Genomic DNA, 17738 nt, shown 5'->3' on the forward strand with positions numbered 1-17738 from the left:
AAAGCCACCTCCCTGGAAAAGAATCCATTTGCAGTGACATGAGGCATCATATTATTAACAATTTTTAATAATTTAATTGATGGAAAAAGACTTTTTGCAACTCCATTAAGTTTAAGGTCAAGTATAACTTTATAACTTAGATATTAAATTATAAATACCAGCTCTATCTTGCCTTTCAAGAATTTCAAGTTATATATTCCAGTTATATTTGTCAAAAGTGTAAAAGTGAATTAACAAATGCTAGCTTGAAATGAAACACAACTGTTAACATTTCTTTTACAATTCTCTTCCTTCTTTTATGTATTCATTATCTTTCAAAAGGAAGAACCAACTCCAATGTAAAATAAAATTGCATTAAGGGCATCTGAAAAAAGTCTTGGAGATAGGCAATGGAAATTTGAAAATGATTAATGACAGAATAACAGTATAGCTAGAAATATATCAGGATTGCCTAAATAAAAGAAATCCAACTTTGATTCAGTGGTCCTAAGATTATGTTTGGAATCTCTTGTGGAAAAAAAATGTGATGCTGTGAAGAAAAATGAAATGACATGGTCAAAGCAACAGTCATTGGAGTAAACGTTAGTTTCATTATTAATATTATGAATAGAAGTACGAATACATTTTTAAGAGACAATAGCCATGGATTGTGGGAAGCTGGCACAAATTGAAGCTGACATTGAAAAGTGAGAAATTTGAGTTATGTGATGGAGAAGGACTTGACTTGTCTAGGCAAATGACTATTTCCGAGCATAAAGAGCCCATGTGTTTGGACGTGGATAGTTAGGAAACTGGTGCTGCCTTTAATAAACATGAAACATTTGTCAGGAGACAAGCAAGCACATTATGGGTCTAAATTACACCTCATATTCATTGGCATGATATAAAAATAGATCCCTGGGACTTTAATAATACATAAGAATATTTAGATTTTTACTTTTTATTCCATGCCCCTCAAGCGATTTTTCTTTAATATGAAGAATGTACTCCCAAACATATTTTTACAGATTGTTCATATTCTTATAAGAATGTGATGGTGAAGAAATGGGTCTGAAATTGTAGAACATATACTTTTATTTATGCTGAATTGTTGTGAGGTCATGCTTCCTAATCAACATTAAACATTAACATTGTCAAATTTAGCAGTGCAATTAGTCAGTGATTTATATAAAAGTAAGCAACTGGAAATTGGAATGACTCCATATCATTTTTGAAAGCACTGATGTAATGTTTAGATTAGGCTAATAACTGATTGGGCAGGAATTTAAATATTGTAATGACTGAAATCCTTGTTTTTGGTAAAATAAATATATATTTATTAAATTAGTTTTTAATATTTAGAACTATTAATCTGCCTTCTTGGAAAAAATGCTATTCAGCTTGATGAATTTTCAAATTCAACATGACAAGGCAATCTTTCAAATTTGTCTATCTGTTTCTCAGTTTCAAGACAGTTGGATTCAGCCAAAACAGCTTATTAACTAGCCATGAATAAGCATAGACAAAAAGTGCAGAAATAGAGACAGATGGCATTCCCATGGTCCAAAAGGTTAGGGAGACATTGTGGAGAAATTGGGACTTCAGCCGGGCCTTGAAGAGTGAATCCAGTTTGGATTGGCAGAGAAAAGAAAGCAAAGAGAAAGAGCAAGACATGTTTTGGAGTCTCTCTACAACAAGAAGCTGATATCCAAGAGTTAGTAGATTAAACTGCAAAGCTAGGGACCAGATTGTGGATGAGCAGTAGGTTATATGGAATGATTCTACTCTAGATTTGCCAGCTATAGCTTACAGCAAACATTTGGGAAACTTCTCAAATTCGAATAGGTTCCTTGGCTGTGAAAAGGGGTAACTCTGTCTGTTCTGTGTAGTCATAGCGTTATTGTGAGAATTAAGGGATCATTCATATGAACATGCACTGTAAAACTCAGTGTTATAAAATGTTAAGTGGTAGATCTTTACTACTGTGCATGCATGGTTACCAACCCTGTGTGCTGTACTCTGCTTGGCAATTTTACTATGCATCCCAGCTCAGTTTCAATCATGTTCTACTATGATTATTTTACACCTTCATCATTCCCTGTAAACCCTTGACTCTATACCCTTTCTCTTATTCTCAGCAGATACCTTCTTTACCAAAAAACCAAAAACGGTAACTTTTTCATCATCCTCCTCCCATTACATAAACCCACATGCTTCACACTCACCCTTTCTTTCTTCTCCCTAGTCTTAATAGATACCACTCCTAGGAGTAATGGGTCCCTCTCAGTTCTGAATCTCACCTCTTCCTGTCTTCAGAGGAAACATGTCCACCTGTTATCACCACTTTCTATTTGTCCCTTCCCATTAGCATTTAAATATGCACAAGTTTCTGCCTTAAGCTTTTGTGTTATTGTTCCTCTTCTCCTTTATTAAGAAGTGTAGCAAGATTTCTTAAAGATGTAATCCATTTTCACTGTCTCAATTTCTTCAAGTGAGACATTCTTGTTATCCCACTTCAGTGTGGATTTTCCATCCCATATTCCCTCCAAATTACTCTCACTACAGTCACAGATAACTTCTATATCTTGTAAAATCAGACATCTAGGCAGCAATTAATGCTATTGATCATTTCCTTCTTCAAAAACTTATTTACCTTGTCTTCATGATACTACGCTGTATTGATCAGAGTTGCAAGCATTCTGACAGTTTAAGCAGAAAAGCAACCTACCGAAGGATGTTAAGTACTTGGCTCACAATACAGGTGGGAGGACATGTTTAGATGTCACTCACTCAAGGCAACACCTATCACGCCTGCGTACAAATCCCACTACCTCTGTCTCTTAATGCCAATACCACAACTCACACAAATATTGCATACTTCTCACTGATGACACTCAGGACTGGACTTCAGAAGCTATGTCACTACTACTACACCAAGTGCTGAATACCTTCTCCATTACGCCTACATGAGTTTTCTTCTTTTTTTTTTGTTTTTCTTTTTTTAAATTAAGTTTATTGGAGTAACATTGGTTAATTCAATTATATAATTTTCAGGTGTACATTATAATTTGACATCTGTATATTCTATTGTGTGTTTACCATGCAAAATCCAATTTCCTTCAGCTACCTTATATTCGATCCCCTTTACCCACTTCACCCTTCCACTACCCCCTTATATTGACTCTCTTAACCCCATCTACCTCCCCACTCCTACCCCACTCTCTACCCTCTGGTAACCACTAGTTTATAGTCCATGTCCATGAGTCTGTTTGTCCTGTTCATTTGTTGCCTTTGATTGGCAGTCCTAGGTTGCACACCTATGTACTAGCTGACAAGTACACTGAAGATTTGAATTGTGACTTCTTTCTTGAGGAGATGAGGATTTCCCCAAATATAGAAGGTGAGTTGAAAAGGTGATAGTGACATTTGTCTATCCTCGACACACTTTTAGTTTTGCTGTTACCTCTCTGAGCAATATTTCTTAGGCTCCTTTCTATACTTGGTTCTTAAATACCAAAGTTTCCAAGGGCTCCTTCCTAATTTTTTTCTTCATTCTGCACCCTCTCCCTGGATGACATTGTTTAACACCATGACTTTAATTACCTTCTCTGTGCTAAGGACTCTAAAATCTTGACCTCCAGCCTTATCTTCTCCCTAGAGCTCTAAGATCACATATCTAACTGCCTCTTGGATATTTCTTCTTGGATGTGTTATAAGCACCTCAAATTCAACATGTCTATGTCCATACTTCTCTGTCACCCAAATGTATTCCTCCAGTTCCCCACAGTAAAGATTTACCCAGTTGTTAATAAAGAAGGATGTTATCACTGAGAGGTCCCTTCCCTCATCTACAGGTATTCAATCAGTCCCAGTATGCAGCCAATTATAGATTATATGCATGCGTATGTATGTGTATATATATGTATGTGTGTGTATATGTATGTATGTGTTGGTATGTATGTGTGTGTGTATAATATATATATATAAATTTCAATCTGCCAGACTCTTTTCAGATTCAACTAGAATATCCTGTCACAGATACAGGAACCCAAATCACTAAGTAAGCTTTCAGTTTTGCTCTTCTCTAATCCATCCTCTACCTTGCAATTAAAAAGATATTGCTTAGAAACTCATGTCGTCTCATCCCCCTGCTCAAACAACCTTCAGAAGAGGAGTGTGTGCACTCACACACACATACACACATACACACACACATGCACATAGATACCCATGCATGTGCTTATATAGGGGTAGAGTGTCTCTGGAAGTTTGCACAAGAAACTTATAAGAATGACTATCTCAAGGATTAGGAGTGGGAGAACTGAGTGGCTAAAGGTCAGTCTTATTTTTATTGTGCACTCTGTTGTATCTTTCAAATTTTATACCATATACACATATGATGTATTAAAAATTGATTTAAAAAAAAACTTTGATAGATTCCCATTGATCATAAAATGGAAGACTCTTTCACTTGGTTTATAAGATTTCTACACAATAGCTTCTGCTTACTTCATTAGCCTCATCGAATGTTTTGCTTTTCTTTGAATATATTGAATTCTCTCAATTTCCAGCATTTGCACATGGTTCCCTTGCTTGAAATACTCTCTTCCTTCCCATCTCGCCTGGATATTTTACTTCTTTAGTCCTATGTTTATATGTCACATCCTCTTGGAAGCTTACCTTGCCTGCAAAACTAGATTTTAAACGTTCACTTTTTTTTTTTCCAGATGGTGCTACCCTTATTAAACTCCCATAACATTTTTAAAATTATTATGTGTCTCTGTTTACAGGAACACTATAAGTTCTGCAAGGACAGATACTACAGCTGTCTTATTCAAGGCTATGCCATTGGTGTCTAAGTTACTATATTGTACATAGTAGGAATTCAGTAACTATTACATGCATAAGATACTCATGCTTTTGTTTCCTTTGCCCCTTAGTTTTCCAAGTTAACTTATCTGTCTCCTTAAGTATTATTTTATGATACACTCTTAACTCTGTCTCAAATTTTTCTTCTGCATATATGTATATGTATATATTTTAATCAAGAATCCCAAAGCTAGGACTATTAAGAGTCATAAGAAGACTGATATAGCTTTCACTCTTCTTGAAGAATGTGCCATACAATGTACAATGAATGTATTTTTAAGAAAATGAATGAAGGAAATATATGGCAGTTATTTCGAGATGCAAAAAAATGATGTATAAGTAACATGATATATACAGTTATAATACATAAATTAATATTTTATAAACAAACATTGATGCCACTGACATTGAACAGGATTATTGGCAATTCCTTTAAATGTTAGCTTATTTGTAAATGACATTTTAATTTATTCTTTACTGATTTTTCACTGAGCAGCCTACTTATACTTGCAAATTTTTGATTTTGAAAAATACTCTTATCTTCCCAAATGTTACTCAAATCTTATCCCAGAATTACATTTCTCAGAACTTAGTCTTTTTCCTGGCTTATGAATTAAGTTACTGATCTCTTTGCCAACTTTGCCAAGACAGTTTTTCACAGCTGATGGGCCAAGACTAAGCAATAACCCATACTAATATGTATTATTCTTCAGTATGTGGATCCTTTCTGTTGAACTGCATGACTTCAAGATTTTATTGGCTGAGCAAGATGGCGTTAGTGTTCATTAGCATACTAATATAATCCTTTTACAGGGAAAAATTGAGATAAATGCTATAGCCCTGGAAATACACCATGCTTTTTTTTTTTTTAAAAAAAAAAATGGTATCAGTGACATTTAAAGCATTAAATGGAAAAGCTGGGTTGAGTGGCAGAAGCACACAGAAGGGGCATCATGCCTGAGTAGCCACTGCCTCTAAGGTTAGTTTGGAGACCAGTCTATAAGCCAAAAGGAACATTACTTTGGACTTGGGGTCTGGAAACAGGGTTCTCATTATGATTGCCACTCATTAAGAGTGTAAATTTGTGCTAGAAGGATTTTTCAAAAACATAGATTTAAATCAATTAACCCTTTCCTAAAAGTGTTCATTTCATAGCGATGAAGTCCAAATTTTTTATGTGGCTCACGATCTGATCCCAGCTACTCCTTTAATTTGTGTCTAGAATCTCCATGCTTCCATTTCTTCAATTGCAAATGACTGGGGTTAGGTTAGATAATTTCTAAAGTTCCTTTCAGGTCTTAAAATCTATGGTTTTCAATAATTACAAAGTTAGCCTCAGCTTTCAGATAGGATAAAAGAGAATTTATAAATTCATAAATTTCTATTTCCAAAATAGATCAGCTTGAGTTATCCTGAGGCAAGGAAGGTTGATCAAGTATAGGAAATACAGTTTACTTCTGCTTTCTAAATGTGGTAGATTATTACTGTGTATCTTGCAAAAACCAGGAGAATCAGATTCTCCACTACAACCATATAGATCATGTTCTCTGTATTAGAATTGTAAAGTATGAGGGCTGGTAATGACTTAGAAATGTCTGGCTTTTGCTTTTATAGATGATGAAGTTAATGTCCAGAGAGATGAAATATCTGTCAGGTTTATCATAGAGCCAACTACTAAAATCCAAGCTTCTTTTTTCCCATCGCAGTGTTCTTCCATTGTATAAGACTATTTCACCATGATGGCTTATGTTCACTGTTCACATAAAAGCTCCTGTCTGAATAAATGCCTGGGCAATGTACCAGGAAGACAAAGGATTCACTCTGCCAAGTTGAGGTCCAGGTCAGACCAGTGAGAATAAAGATACTTATTTTTTTCCTTCCAGATGAAATGCCATGAAAAGATTCATCAATTCATTCAGCAGATATTGTGTGAGGGCCAGACATTGTTCTAGAACAAAGTCTGTATCCTCCTGAATCCTGTATTCCAATATAAGACAACAAAAATATTAACAAATAACTTAATAAGATACTTTCGGACATTGATAAGTAATATGGAGAAACTAGAGCTGGAGAGATTACTTTAGATTTAGTAACTACCTTAGACTTTTATTTATTCATGAATATTCTTCTCACCTTGATTATACCTCTTACCAACTCTACAACTTTTCTTCCTTTCTTACCAACTCTTGTGAGATTTATTTTTCTATGCCATTTCCCCACTTCCCTTCTTCCGAATGCTTTAATGTCTTCATATCGCAGCAAACAAATTACCTTTCTTGTATTTGTTGAACATTTAAGTGTAGTCACATTGTGTCTCCTATCCCATAACTGTATTTCCTTTTTTCTTTCTGCATAAACTCCAGTCAAATGGAATACTCACTATTTCTGAACATTTCATATTTCTGCTGCCTATGCTATCTACACTAGACTTACATCTCTACAGTAATCTCACTCATCTTTGAACATCTCTATTTGACAGGAAACTCTCTTCTTGGGCAGTCCCCTCCAACTTCGTGCAAGTCTATTACTTTAAGCCTATGTCTTCAAAATCCACCCCAAGTAATGCTACACCATCAACTTTTCCTTGGTTGTCTCTGCCCTTAGTCAGCAACCTTTCTCTGAATACCAGTTTTTGTAGCATATGCTTTCCTCCTTTTTCTTTTTTTTTCTCTCCTCTCTTCTCCTCTTCTCTCCTCTCTTCTTCTCTTTTCTCCCTTTCTTACTTTATATGTAAGACCTCACGTTGTTATTTATGTAAGTCTTAGCTTCTTAATTTTATTATCGGCTCCTCAAGTTGGTAGAGGGAAGATTTATAAAATTATTTATATCGTCAAATATAAATTTCCAGATGTGTTCTGCATTAATAGGTGCTCAGAACAAGCAAGTAGGGTGTTAAAAAGTTGTTTGCTGCCTATTTAATGCACATCGTATATGTTTCTGTTGTATAGTATGCATCACTTCACAATGTTATCATTTAAGAGTTATTTCTGCAGCTAGAATTTGTCTTTGTTCCTAATGCAGTATCTGGACATGGTGCATATCCAAGTCCATTATACACTTGTTGAATAAATGAATAAAGATTTTTTTAAAAATCCTAGATATTTCAGAGTCTGTAATTCGTTCATATTCATTGAGAATTTTAAGGAGGGGGATGGGATCAGTATAGTAACATAATGGTCCAGAAACTGATTTGACTGTGTAATACTCTGTTTTCAAAGGACCATGAATTTATTTAGAGATATTGTTCTCTAAAATATAGGCTTAAAACACAGAAGGCATCTAACTGGATGATGATGATGATGATGATGATGATGATGATGATGATGATGATGATCCTGGATTCTAAATCTTTTTAAGGCCTGGTCTTTAACACTCTTCGTACTGTTTTAGAAAGTATGTTAAAAGCCACATGGTACAGCATGAGCTAGACATGTTGGAATTTCTGCAGCATGTCTAGCTCTTGTTTGAATATTTCCAATTGGCAGAAAGGTATCTTCTGAGGCAGCCCTTTCCAACTCCGTGTAATTCTCTCTACTTAAGAGAAAGTTATATCGAAGCATACTCCACCCCTGTTACTATTCACCTGTGGTTGTAGTTCCAATTCTTAAGGTCGTCAGTATAACTGAAAGTGTAGTGGCTAAAACATAGAAAATATTCAATAAATGTGTAAAGAATTGAATTGCGAGAATTTGACTCGTTAAGTTTTTGAATTGGGATTTGGAACTAAAATATCCCCTAGACTAAATTTGAACATAATATTTCACCAGATTACTTTTTAGTCATGCCATTTTTGTTCCTGTGAGTATCTGCTCATGTAAATGGAAGTGACATTTATGTAGCATTGCAATTTTAGTATATAAATGTGGCTCTTTGGGGAGTTCCTTTTTGAAGACAGGGAATGAGAAATTTAAAAAGGCAACAGGTAATTAATTATACAGTGTTACAATGATATGTTTTGGGTTTTATTTCTTCTACTTCTTTTCCTCTCGTAATACTACTTCACAAAATAGGCCTAATACTTATGTCTCTTGGTCATGAATTCAGTATTTCTATCTGATTTAGGTTCCTAAAAGGCTTCACATTAAATAAGATCCTTTTTCATGCTTTATGTCTTAGCTTCATATTTTCTCTGACAATGATAGCTTACAAGGGAACCATCTACAAAAGCAAGTTGGATAGGGCAATAACTCCCAATAGTCTGGCATGTAGACCCAACAACAAACGACCATCAAAGACAGTATTACCTTTTCACAGATTATTCCTATTTATCTTATAAAGCAACTTATCCACTAACTCGTGGCTGTAAATAGGGTCACATTAACAGAAATAACTCTAACTCACTCTTTCTTCCCCATCTCCTCCCATAGCTCTTTAGTATTCTTCAAGTTCTCATTCCTTAAGTATTTTTGGGAAGGATCTGGGATGCTTCATGTGTACTTATGAGTTTGATTTGCCAGATTTAGTAGCTACTCCTGCTGGGATAAGTTTCCTTCTCTAGGATACTATTTGGAGAAAGGTACAGTGCCTTTCATAATTAATGCTTGCTCCAACTGGGACTCAGCCCTCCTCTAGGCACTGAAGCTACTTCCTTGAGTCTACAAGATTTGATGGCCTCTCACTAAGAACTATTCTTCTGAGTAGATGCACCATCTACTCACACATTCTTTCCTCTGATAACCAAGATGTCTTCATCAAGTTATGTTTATTATTCTTTTATCCCCAAAGGTAAATTCTTTATGCTTTTGTGCACATGACTATATCCCTAGCTCCCAAGCTTAAGCCCAGGGGACTCCTGCAATGGCTTTCAGTAACTCACTTCTCCACGGCACCGTCTCAGGGGTAGGGTTAAAGTTCATCAATCCAGCTGAGCACATTAATAATCCCATATTCTTTCTATTATGATCTTAAAATTCTGGAAGCAAATGATTTTTCATCATATTCCCCCTGGTTGATTATAGTTTGATTTTTAGGCTGTAATTGAGTGTGACATTTTCCTTGCAGACCAGTGCAAACATTTAGAAGTAGCATATTATCATGAGAAGAGTATTATACCAGAAGTCAGAAAATCTGAGCACATTCACACATCTTTCTTAAACTAGCCTTGAAGCACTTATTAATTCATTTTGTAGCATTTATTGACACCACATGGCCCTGGACACCCTACAAAGTATTGTGGATGCAAAAATGAATTATATATCTAATGATTCTTAACCCTGGTAATGTATTAGGCCAGGGGTCATCAATCTATGGTCTATGGGCCAAATCTGATTCATCATCTGTTTTTATAAATAGAGCTTTATTGGAACATTGCCAGGCTCATTTATATACATATTGTCTATAGTTGCTTTTGTGCTACAACAACAGTTAAGAAGTTGCAGGAAAGATCTTATGACTCCTGAAGCATAAAATATTTACAATCTGGCTCTTCACTGAGAAATGTTGCTGACTCCTGCATTAAACTTATCATGGAGAAGATTTAAAAAAATCATTGCCTGTGTTTCACCACTGATAATTAAGTCAGAATTTGGAGTGAGGATTTGTGAGTTGGCCCAAGAACCAATGTTTTTTGAAGGCATCCTAGATAAATATAAGGTGTATCCAGAGTTAAGAAACATGACTAGATAATCCCTACCGTTGAAGAGTATATATGGTTTGTTGGAAAGAAGATGCTCATAAAAATTAACAAAGGTATAATGGATGAATCTATAATGAAAACATTTACAAACTTCTATGAGAACACTGAATAGGGATAATTTTACTTCATTAGGGAAGTTTCCACAGGGAGACATTTAAACAGATTTTTAAAGGGTGCATTCACTGGTGAACATAATGCACTGGGGGTGATGATAGGGAGAAAAGAAGTAGAGAGAATAGCATATGCAAAGGCGCTAGGTATGAAAGAGCATGGCCCATTCAGGAAATGATCCGAAGCTCAGTGTGGCCAGAACACTGAGAGGAAAAGGGGGACGAAGTTATAGGATGTAATGCCAGAAATGTAAGGAGCAAACTGAGAAGGGCTTTGTATGCTAGGAGGTTTGGAATTTATTGTTTTGGCTTTCATTTGCAAGTTGAATGGAAAATTGAATCTCTCTAGGCCTCAATTTTTTCATCTGTAAAAAGCGTAGTTAGCTCAGATGCTTGCCAAGAGCCCTCCAGCTCTAAAGTATAGCTTCCTGAGATTGTGTCAATGACTGCCTTTGATATTCTCAGGTCTGGGAACATAGTTGAGGTTATATGAATTGCATGACTTCTGTAGTAGTGGCTATCTCCTATAATTGATCCATTTCTCTTAATAGTACAAATGAGGGCAATGCTGCTTTGTGGATTCACCTCAAAGGTTTTACCTCAAAGACTTGAGAAAGCAGACTTCTGAAGGAGAAATACTTTGCCTGGTAAATGCATTAAGGCCCTTAATAAAGAATGTTACATAATGATCAAATAACTGTAAAATACTTTATGTTTCATGTAGAGAGGAGCTGTAAAAGAAGGACAGTATTATTGTCAAAATTTACATTTTCCCCAGTTAGTACTAGTGCCTATGATGGCTTAGCATTTGTAAGTCTTTACTCTCAAAACTTGGTGTGTGAATTACTATGGAATTTTTTCAGTATGATACCTTATTTTACCATTTTATAGCTTCTTATTTATATCAGGTCTCTACAATGTAATTTCATACCTATTCAGATACTTACTGGAATAGCTATATCTCTACTTGTATCTCTAATAAGCTACTTGTTATTGGTGTCCTATCTTTAAATGAAGTTATTAAAGTTATGATATATATTTAATATTTGATTAACCTCTTGCCAGGTCTCAGAAATAAGGGTACAGAATAACCAGTGAATCAAAAAGTAATATATGATAGACTCAGTGATCAAAGCTTCCAAGATACTAAGGCAGCCCAGTCTATACTTTCTAATTCATTTTATCAAACACAAGTAGATGAATGCACTGAAAATTTCCAATTATATTTAGAATGATGCAAGTTGAAATATACAAACATCTTCGAAACCCAAGCAAGGGATGTTGGAAAAAAAATTTATTGTTTCTGCCATTTGAACATCAAACATTCCTATTAAGGATATGTTTTGAATACTTTTAAAAAATCTTTTTCAATGAATAACTCTTACCTTCTCCCCACCAAAGAAAATTATAAACTTTAGAATATTGGCCACTATTGACCTCTTTGTCTTACCTTTTTTTCTTCATAGACATTGATGAGTGTGCTGAAGGGCGCCATTATTGCCGTGAGAATACGATATGTGTCAACACCCCAGGTTCTTTCATGTGCATCTGCAAAACTGGATACATCAGGATTGATGATTATTCATGTACAGGTAAACAATGACTGCTTATGAAATAAAATCTTTCCATGTCTTAGATTTACTTTTAAGTTTCTGAAAGAAATTCTTAATTTTTTTGGAGAAGTGTCCCATAAATACACCCTTACAACAAAACAAGTCATAAGCAGAAGCATATGGTTTTGATTTGGTAGTTAATTTTGAATCTGTTTTAAGAAAGGAAACCTACTCACTCTGGATAAGTTTTATACTCCCTGTTAGGAAGGTAAAGAAAAACAAAAGAACCAAATCAATATTGTACTAATTTTATAGTTAAACAGTATTTATATTCAAAACTTGTGTGAATTCTATGGCAAATCTGAGAAATAGCCTCTAAATAATATTTCCTTTATATGACAGTAGATTTTTGAATAAAGGAATAATGATGTAAATAATGTGATGACTTTCAGAAATAGATTCTTGGAGTGCTAAGAAGTGGGAATATTAAAGAGAATTCAGCTCCTTCATACCTCTGGCAATTACAGTTGAGTAACTATATTGAAGAAATTTGGCTTGTTTGTTTTATAAAATATCACTCCCTTCAGTTCCATCCAGAGTCATGTTCTGAGATACCTGGAGTGTTAGCAATGTCTTAAGGTGGTGGCCTGGGTAAGACAACCTATTCACTTTATATTCTGTAGGTTTCCTACTTGTAGAATATGAAATAAAATTGTGCTAGAAGAGTAGCTTAAAGACTATGGGGTTTGAGGAATGTGGGTATTTTTCTTTTTTTTAATATAAGAAACAAAAAGGCCATATTTTAGAAAAACGTAGAATTTTAAAACTGAAGAATACTTAAAAATGTTATTCTTATTGCTTTTTACTCTACCTCTAACTTTATAGTTTTTTATAAATAATACTTAGAGGTTACCCGGGAAAGAGGCTCTATAATACTTTCTGGTAAAAATATGAATCTCTAATAAAAGTGTTACTTTATGCCTTTGTATTAGTGTGTCCTCTTCTAAGTCTTTATTATAATGACCGTACCATGTACCTGTTTATCAGTTAAAGCAAAGGGGAGTTCCTTCCTCTAAATGCAAATATTGTATTTATGTAAAAATCAGAATAATGGAAACAAAAATTAATAAGTAACTTCCCAATCATTGGAGTATCCAAAGATTCTGAGAGTAGAAAGCATATTTAATATAGAGTTGCCAATGGATTTAAAAATTCTTGCTTTGTCAGTTCATCCTAAACATTTCCACATTATGGGAATAATTGTACCCTTTTTCTTTAGACAAAATTTAATCACAATGAGTGGCAGAGTGTCTTGAAGAGGAACTACAGATATAATTTTCAACACAAAAAGGGAATATAAAAGAACAAGTTTTAATAAATGCACAGTTCTCTGTAATATTGATAGTATCAGTAAGTCTTAGTTCCAATGTAATGGTTAACACACAGAGACACACGCATACGTGCACACAAAGACTAAGATAAAACTGCTGCATATCAGACAGTGATGTTTCAAGATGTGCTCATTAAAAATAAAAGTGCCAGCAATTTTCAATGAGTCTGCTGATTCTTTGTTGTAGAGATTTAAAAAGCTTTATATATTTTTGTGCTTCTTATTGATTCTTTTTGTTTTTCTAATATTCTTTAAAAAACGTTAGAGATTTTAAGTAAGAATACTTTGGCCTAGTATTGAATAAGGAGTGTTTCTTTAGGGCAGGATATTTTCAAGAGGTTTATTTCCATTCTGAGCCTGTCTGTTGTCTGTAAATCCAAGAAGAGTTTAACTGTCATCTTTTACAGAGAATCTTCTGCTTTAATTTTACCTCTCTCAATGCGTTTTCCTTTCAAATAAAATCCCACAAATTGCTGTTTGTTTTTAACTTCTTTGGGAGAATTTTCCCTTAAGATTCCAAAGTACCCAATGATATAAATGAAGTATTTCTTTGTAAGGATGCCAAAGAAGGCCAAAACCATTTTAAGAAAAGCCGTTCAGGCCATGATTTTTGTGCCTAAGGAACTCGGGCCAAGAATTTCGAGATCAGGCAGGTGAAGAAATGTATTTCTTCATGATACACCTGTCTCCAACCAGCACCACTATTTCTCTGCTTCTACTTAAGGAAGAGAGACTTTCCTGCTCTTAAATTTTCTATTTACAAGAGTAGTTCTACCAGTTTGAGAATTTACATTTGTACATAAAAGCTGGCTTTTCTAGGAAATATGACTGGATTTTATTTTGTAGTCCCAAGTCAGGTGATCTCTGACAAAACTTTTCATGTTGGATCATACAGGGTCAGCACATATGCAGGGTTCCTGTAAAAGAAATGAATGTTTAAATTCTACCTCTTTGCATCTCTCCCACCACACTTTAATATTAGCATCTGTACAAAAAAATTAAAGAAATGACTCCTCTGATAAGAGTTTGCATTGTGGCTCAAGGCGTTGAGGCTGTACCTTCTCTTTCTTTTTTTTTAAATTTTCAAAAATATTTTTAAAAATTTTTCAATTATAGTTAACTTAGATAGTCTGCACCTTTTCAAGAGGTCCCATAAGACAGAACAGGGATTTATTTCTCTGATAAAGATTGGGATTTATTTTCTGGGAATTTTAGTAATACACTCACATACCTGCAGTAGAAGGCCTTCCAGAGTAAATGTCAAGCCATCTCTATAGAGACATTCTTTGATGTTTGTGGCTGAGCTCTTGGAGTGCTGAATTAGTTTTGCATCTGCATTCTTGCTCCTTTTTCCTATTGAAGAGCCCCCTGCCATTACATAACAGCTGACACTCTCAGCATTGTACCCAGCAGACTCTCAAACTTGCTCACCCCATCAAAAAATTAATCATAGACATTCTAATTTAAAGAAGAATCCAAGAGCAATACACTTCATAGTAGAGAGCTTTGATCAATAAAAGAAGCCTTTTTTACTTTCATAACCCTGTAGCTCTGATATAGAAATTATGTATGCTACAGAGTAATTACCTTCCATAGTTGGTAGATTTGCACAGTTTTTTCTTTCAGTTTCAGATGATATGAATTATATTTTCCCCATTATCATAAAATTTTAGAGATGGAAGAATTCTTAAGAATAATATCATCTAATCACCTTTTACAAATGCAGAAACTGAGTCTCAGAGAGATTAATTGCCTTACTCATGGTCATGCAATTTGTGAGAGGCAAAAAGGGGCCAGAAGATAAGCCTCCTTGTTCTTATCTCTTAAACAAAAGAGTTGTCATTTGTTCAATTTGCAACTTAACAAAAATAAGGAGAAAAGATTTATATTTTATGTAGAAATGCATTATTTAATTTGTAATGTTAATTAATTAAACTACCTTTTTTATAGATTGTTTCAATTCATTAGCTTGAACTCCAAAAGCAATTTTTCCTCTACAGATTTTATAATAATCCTATATCAGAAATCAATAAAAGAAATGTAAATCACCATTTTCTGGGCCTCTGATTCTATTATACAATTACATTCATGATTCAGTGGTACCATTTGCACAAATGATGCAGCAGTTTATACTCTTCTAAACTCATTAATAAAATTTTCCTTCCAATGAAGGTACATATTTTTTCTTAATTAATGCTTCAAAATCTCTCTCCTCACATTTTCCCTTGTTCTCATAGAGAAAAATGTGGGTATACCTAAAAGGAAAGAAAAAGAGAGGGAGAGAAGGAGAAAGAGAGAGGATGGAAGGAAAGGAGAGAAAAGACAAAGGGAAGGGGAGGGAAGGGAAGGAAGTGTTTGATTCATATAAGCCAAGACAGTAGAATAAATAACTCAATTTTTATGCATAGCAAAGTTTCTTGATTACTTATCTAGACTAATGGCTTTCTTGAGTCACTCATAAAAGCATTTATTAAGTTGGGGAAATTTTTTAGTCTTACTGGACGTCTCCTTTTGGAATTGGTCTTGTATAATGAACAAAGAATAAAATATTTCTAGAAACAAAGATGGAATCAAGAATTTTGGAATTATCAAAGGAAAAATATTCTGAATGAAAGGTGTTCATTTCAGATCTTTCTGATACATCTCTCTGCTCTGATTATTAGTTGAAAAATGGAGTTCTGATTATTTTCATGTTGATAATGTAATTTTTCCACTGTTTTGTAGTTCTTTAGAGTAGGAACGAGAGAATAGGAAAGGTGAACCAGTAACAGAGATAGAAAAAGTTTTTCCCAGCTTAGGTATAAAATTGATTCTTTAGGGCAGTGGTTGTCCAACAATGTCAGGAGACATTTTTGGTTATCACAACTATGGGGTTGCTGCTGGCAGCTGGTGGGTAGAGGCCAGGAATGCTGCTAAACATTCTATAATATTATCATTAGACTAGCTGTCCTCTTGAGGAAATGTCTTATTTTTCTGGGACCCTTTCAACTGGGAGCTTTTCTATGGCTACTTTCTAACTGAGTCATTAATCTTCATCTTGCATGTGAGACGTGGTACCAGATAGCCTTGTCCCCTTCCCCCATAACAAAGAATTATATGACCCAAAATGTCGATAGTGCCAAGGTTGAGAAATTCAGCTTTAGATTCATTCCATCAAAATTGTTCAATGTATACCTTCTTTTTAACTTTCCCCCTTTTTCCCCATCAATTTTCTTTTAGACCACATATGGTAATGCCTTCTCTCACTTCTTATGTTACCCAGTGTCCTTTCATTGGCCTTTGGCATTAAAAAAAAAAAAAAAGGGCCCCCTTCTAAATAAGGCCCACTCTCTCCTAAGTTCTTCCCTCTCCTTTCCCTTATTAAAAACTTGTTCTTAGCTTAACCTAAGGGAATGACTCTCCAGTGTTAAAACTGCAGGCCTCAGCCAAGGTGGCAGCGGAGATTTCTTAGACCTCTTTAAATTATACTATCCTGATGCCTGCTCAGTACACTTTCTGCTGACCCCAAGCGCTTCTGTTATTCAGGGGCTTCTGATGCTGGCTTTGGTCCATGTCTCATATCAGAGAAGGCCCATAAAATGTCTAAGCACAAAGAATTCTACTAGGTACTTGATTTTTGTTGTTAGACAAAGAGTCTCCTGTGATGTTCCTGGAGTTTCACTTCTAAACGTACTTAACTGTTTATAGCACTGAATACTCCTAGTGCTTACATTTTATTATCTTGTTGTTGTAGTTACTTCTTTTTCTCTAGCAAAGTCAAAACTGATTTTTTTTTTTTTCGCCATTACTACCAACTACCATCCTGAGTGTCAGGCTTGTTTAGTTTGGTGATTGTGGAGAAAGAGTAGTGAATTTTATCATAATATTTCCTTCACTTTTCTTTTTTACTTTTGGTTTCCCAGCATTTTAAGGAGTCTTGGACACTATTGTCATGCACAAAAGGTTACAGGGAAAGATTTACTACTGGGCAGCTGAAACAAAGGTTTTGATTCAGTTGTAACCCTTGCATGCCCTTTTCTCAAATAGCTACCTCTTGTGTGTTTGTTTAAAGTTGTCTATCAAGCAATGCTAGAAAAGATAATTTGCTTAAAGTGTTTAAAGAGATGATATTTTGGAAAGACAACAATCACATTATTCTTATTTATTCTACATTCTTCCAAAAAGAATTTAAGTTGAAGCTGGTAATCTATTGTATGGATGGA

General features: G+C 34.7%; 1 protein-coding gene across 2 annotated transcripts in view; it reads left to right on the forward strand.

Moving 5' to 3' along the window:
- Nucleotides 1-17738, forward strand: part of NELL2 (neural EGFL like 2) — a 301007-nt gene that overhangs the window by 159271 nt on the left and 123998 nt on the right. For both annotated transcript variants that reach the window (XM_016146451.2, XM_016146450.2), the window contains exon 14: nt 12060-12185. In XM_016146451.2, coding sequence (XP_016001937.1) covers nt 12060-12185 — 126 coding nt within the window. The remainder of the gene's footprint in view (nt 1-12059; nt 12186-17738) is intronic.

Source organism: Rousettus aegyptiacus, unplaced genomic scaffold (genome assembly GCF_014176215.1).
Source record: "Rousettus aegyptiacus isolate mRouAeg1 unplaced genomic scaffold, mRouAeg1.p scaffold_m13_p_2, whole genome shotgun sequence".
NCBI lineage: Eukaryota > Metazoa > Chordata > Mammalia > Chiroptera > Pteropodidae > Rousettus > Rousettus aegyptiacus.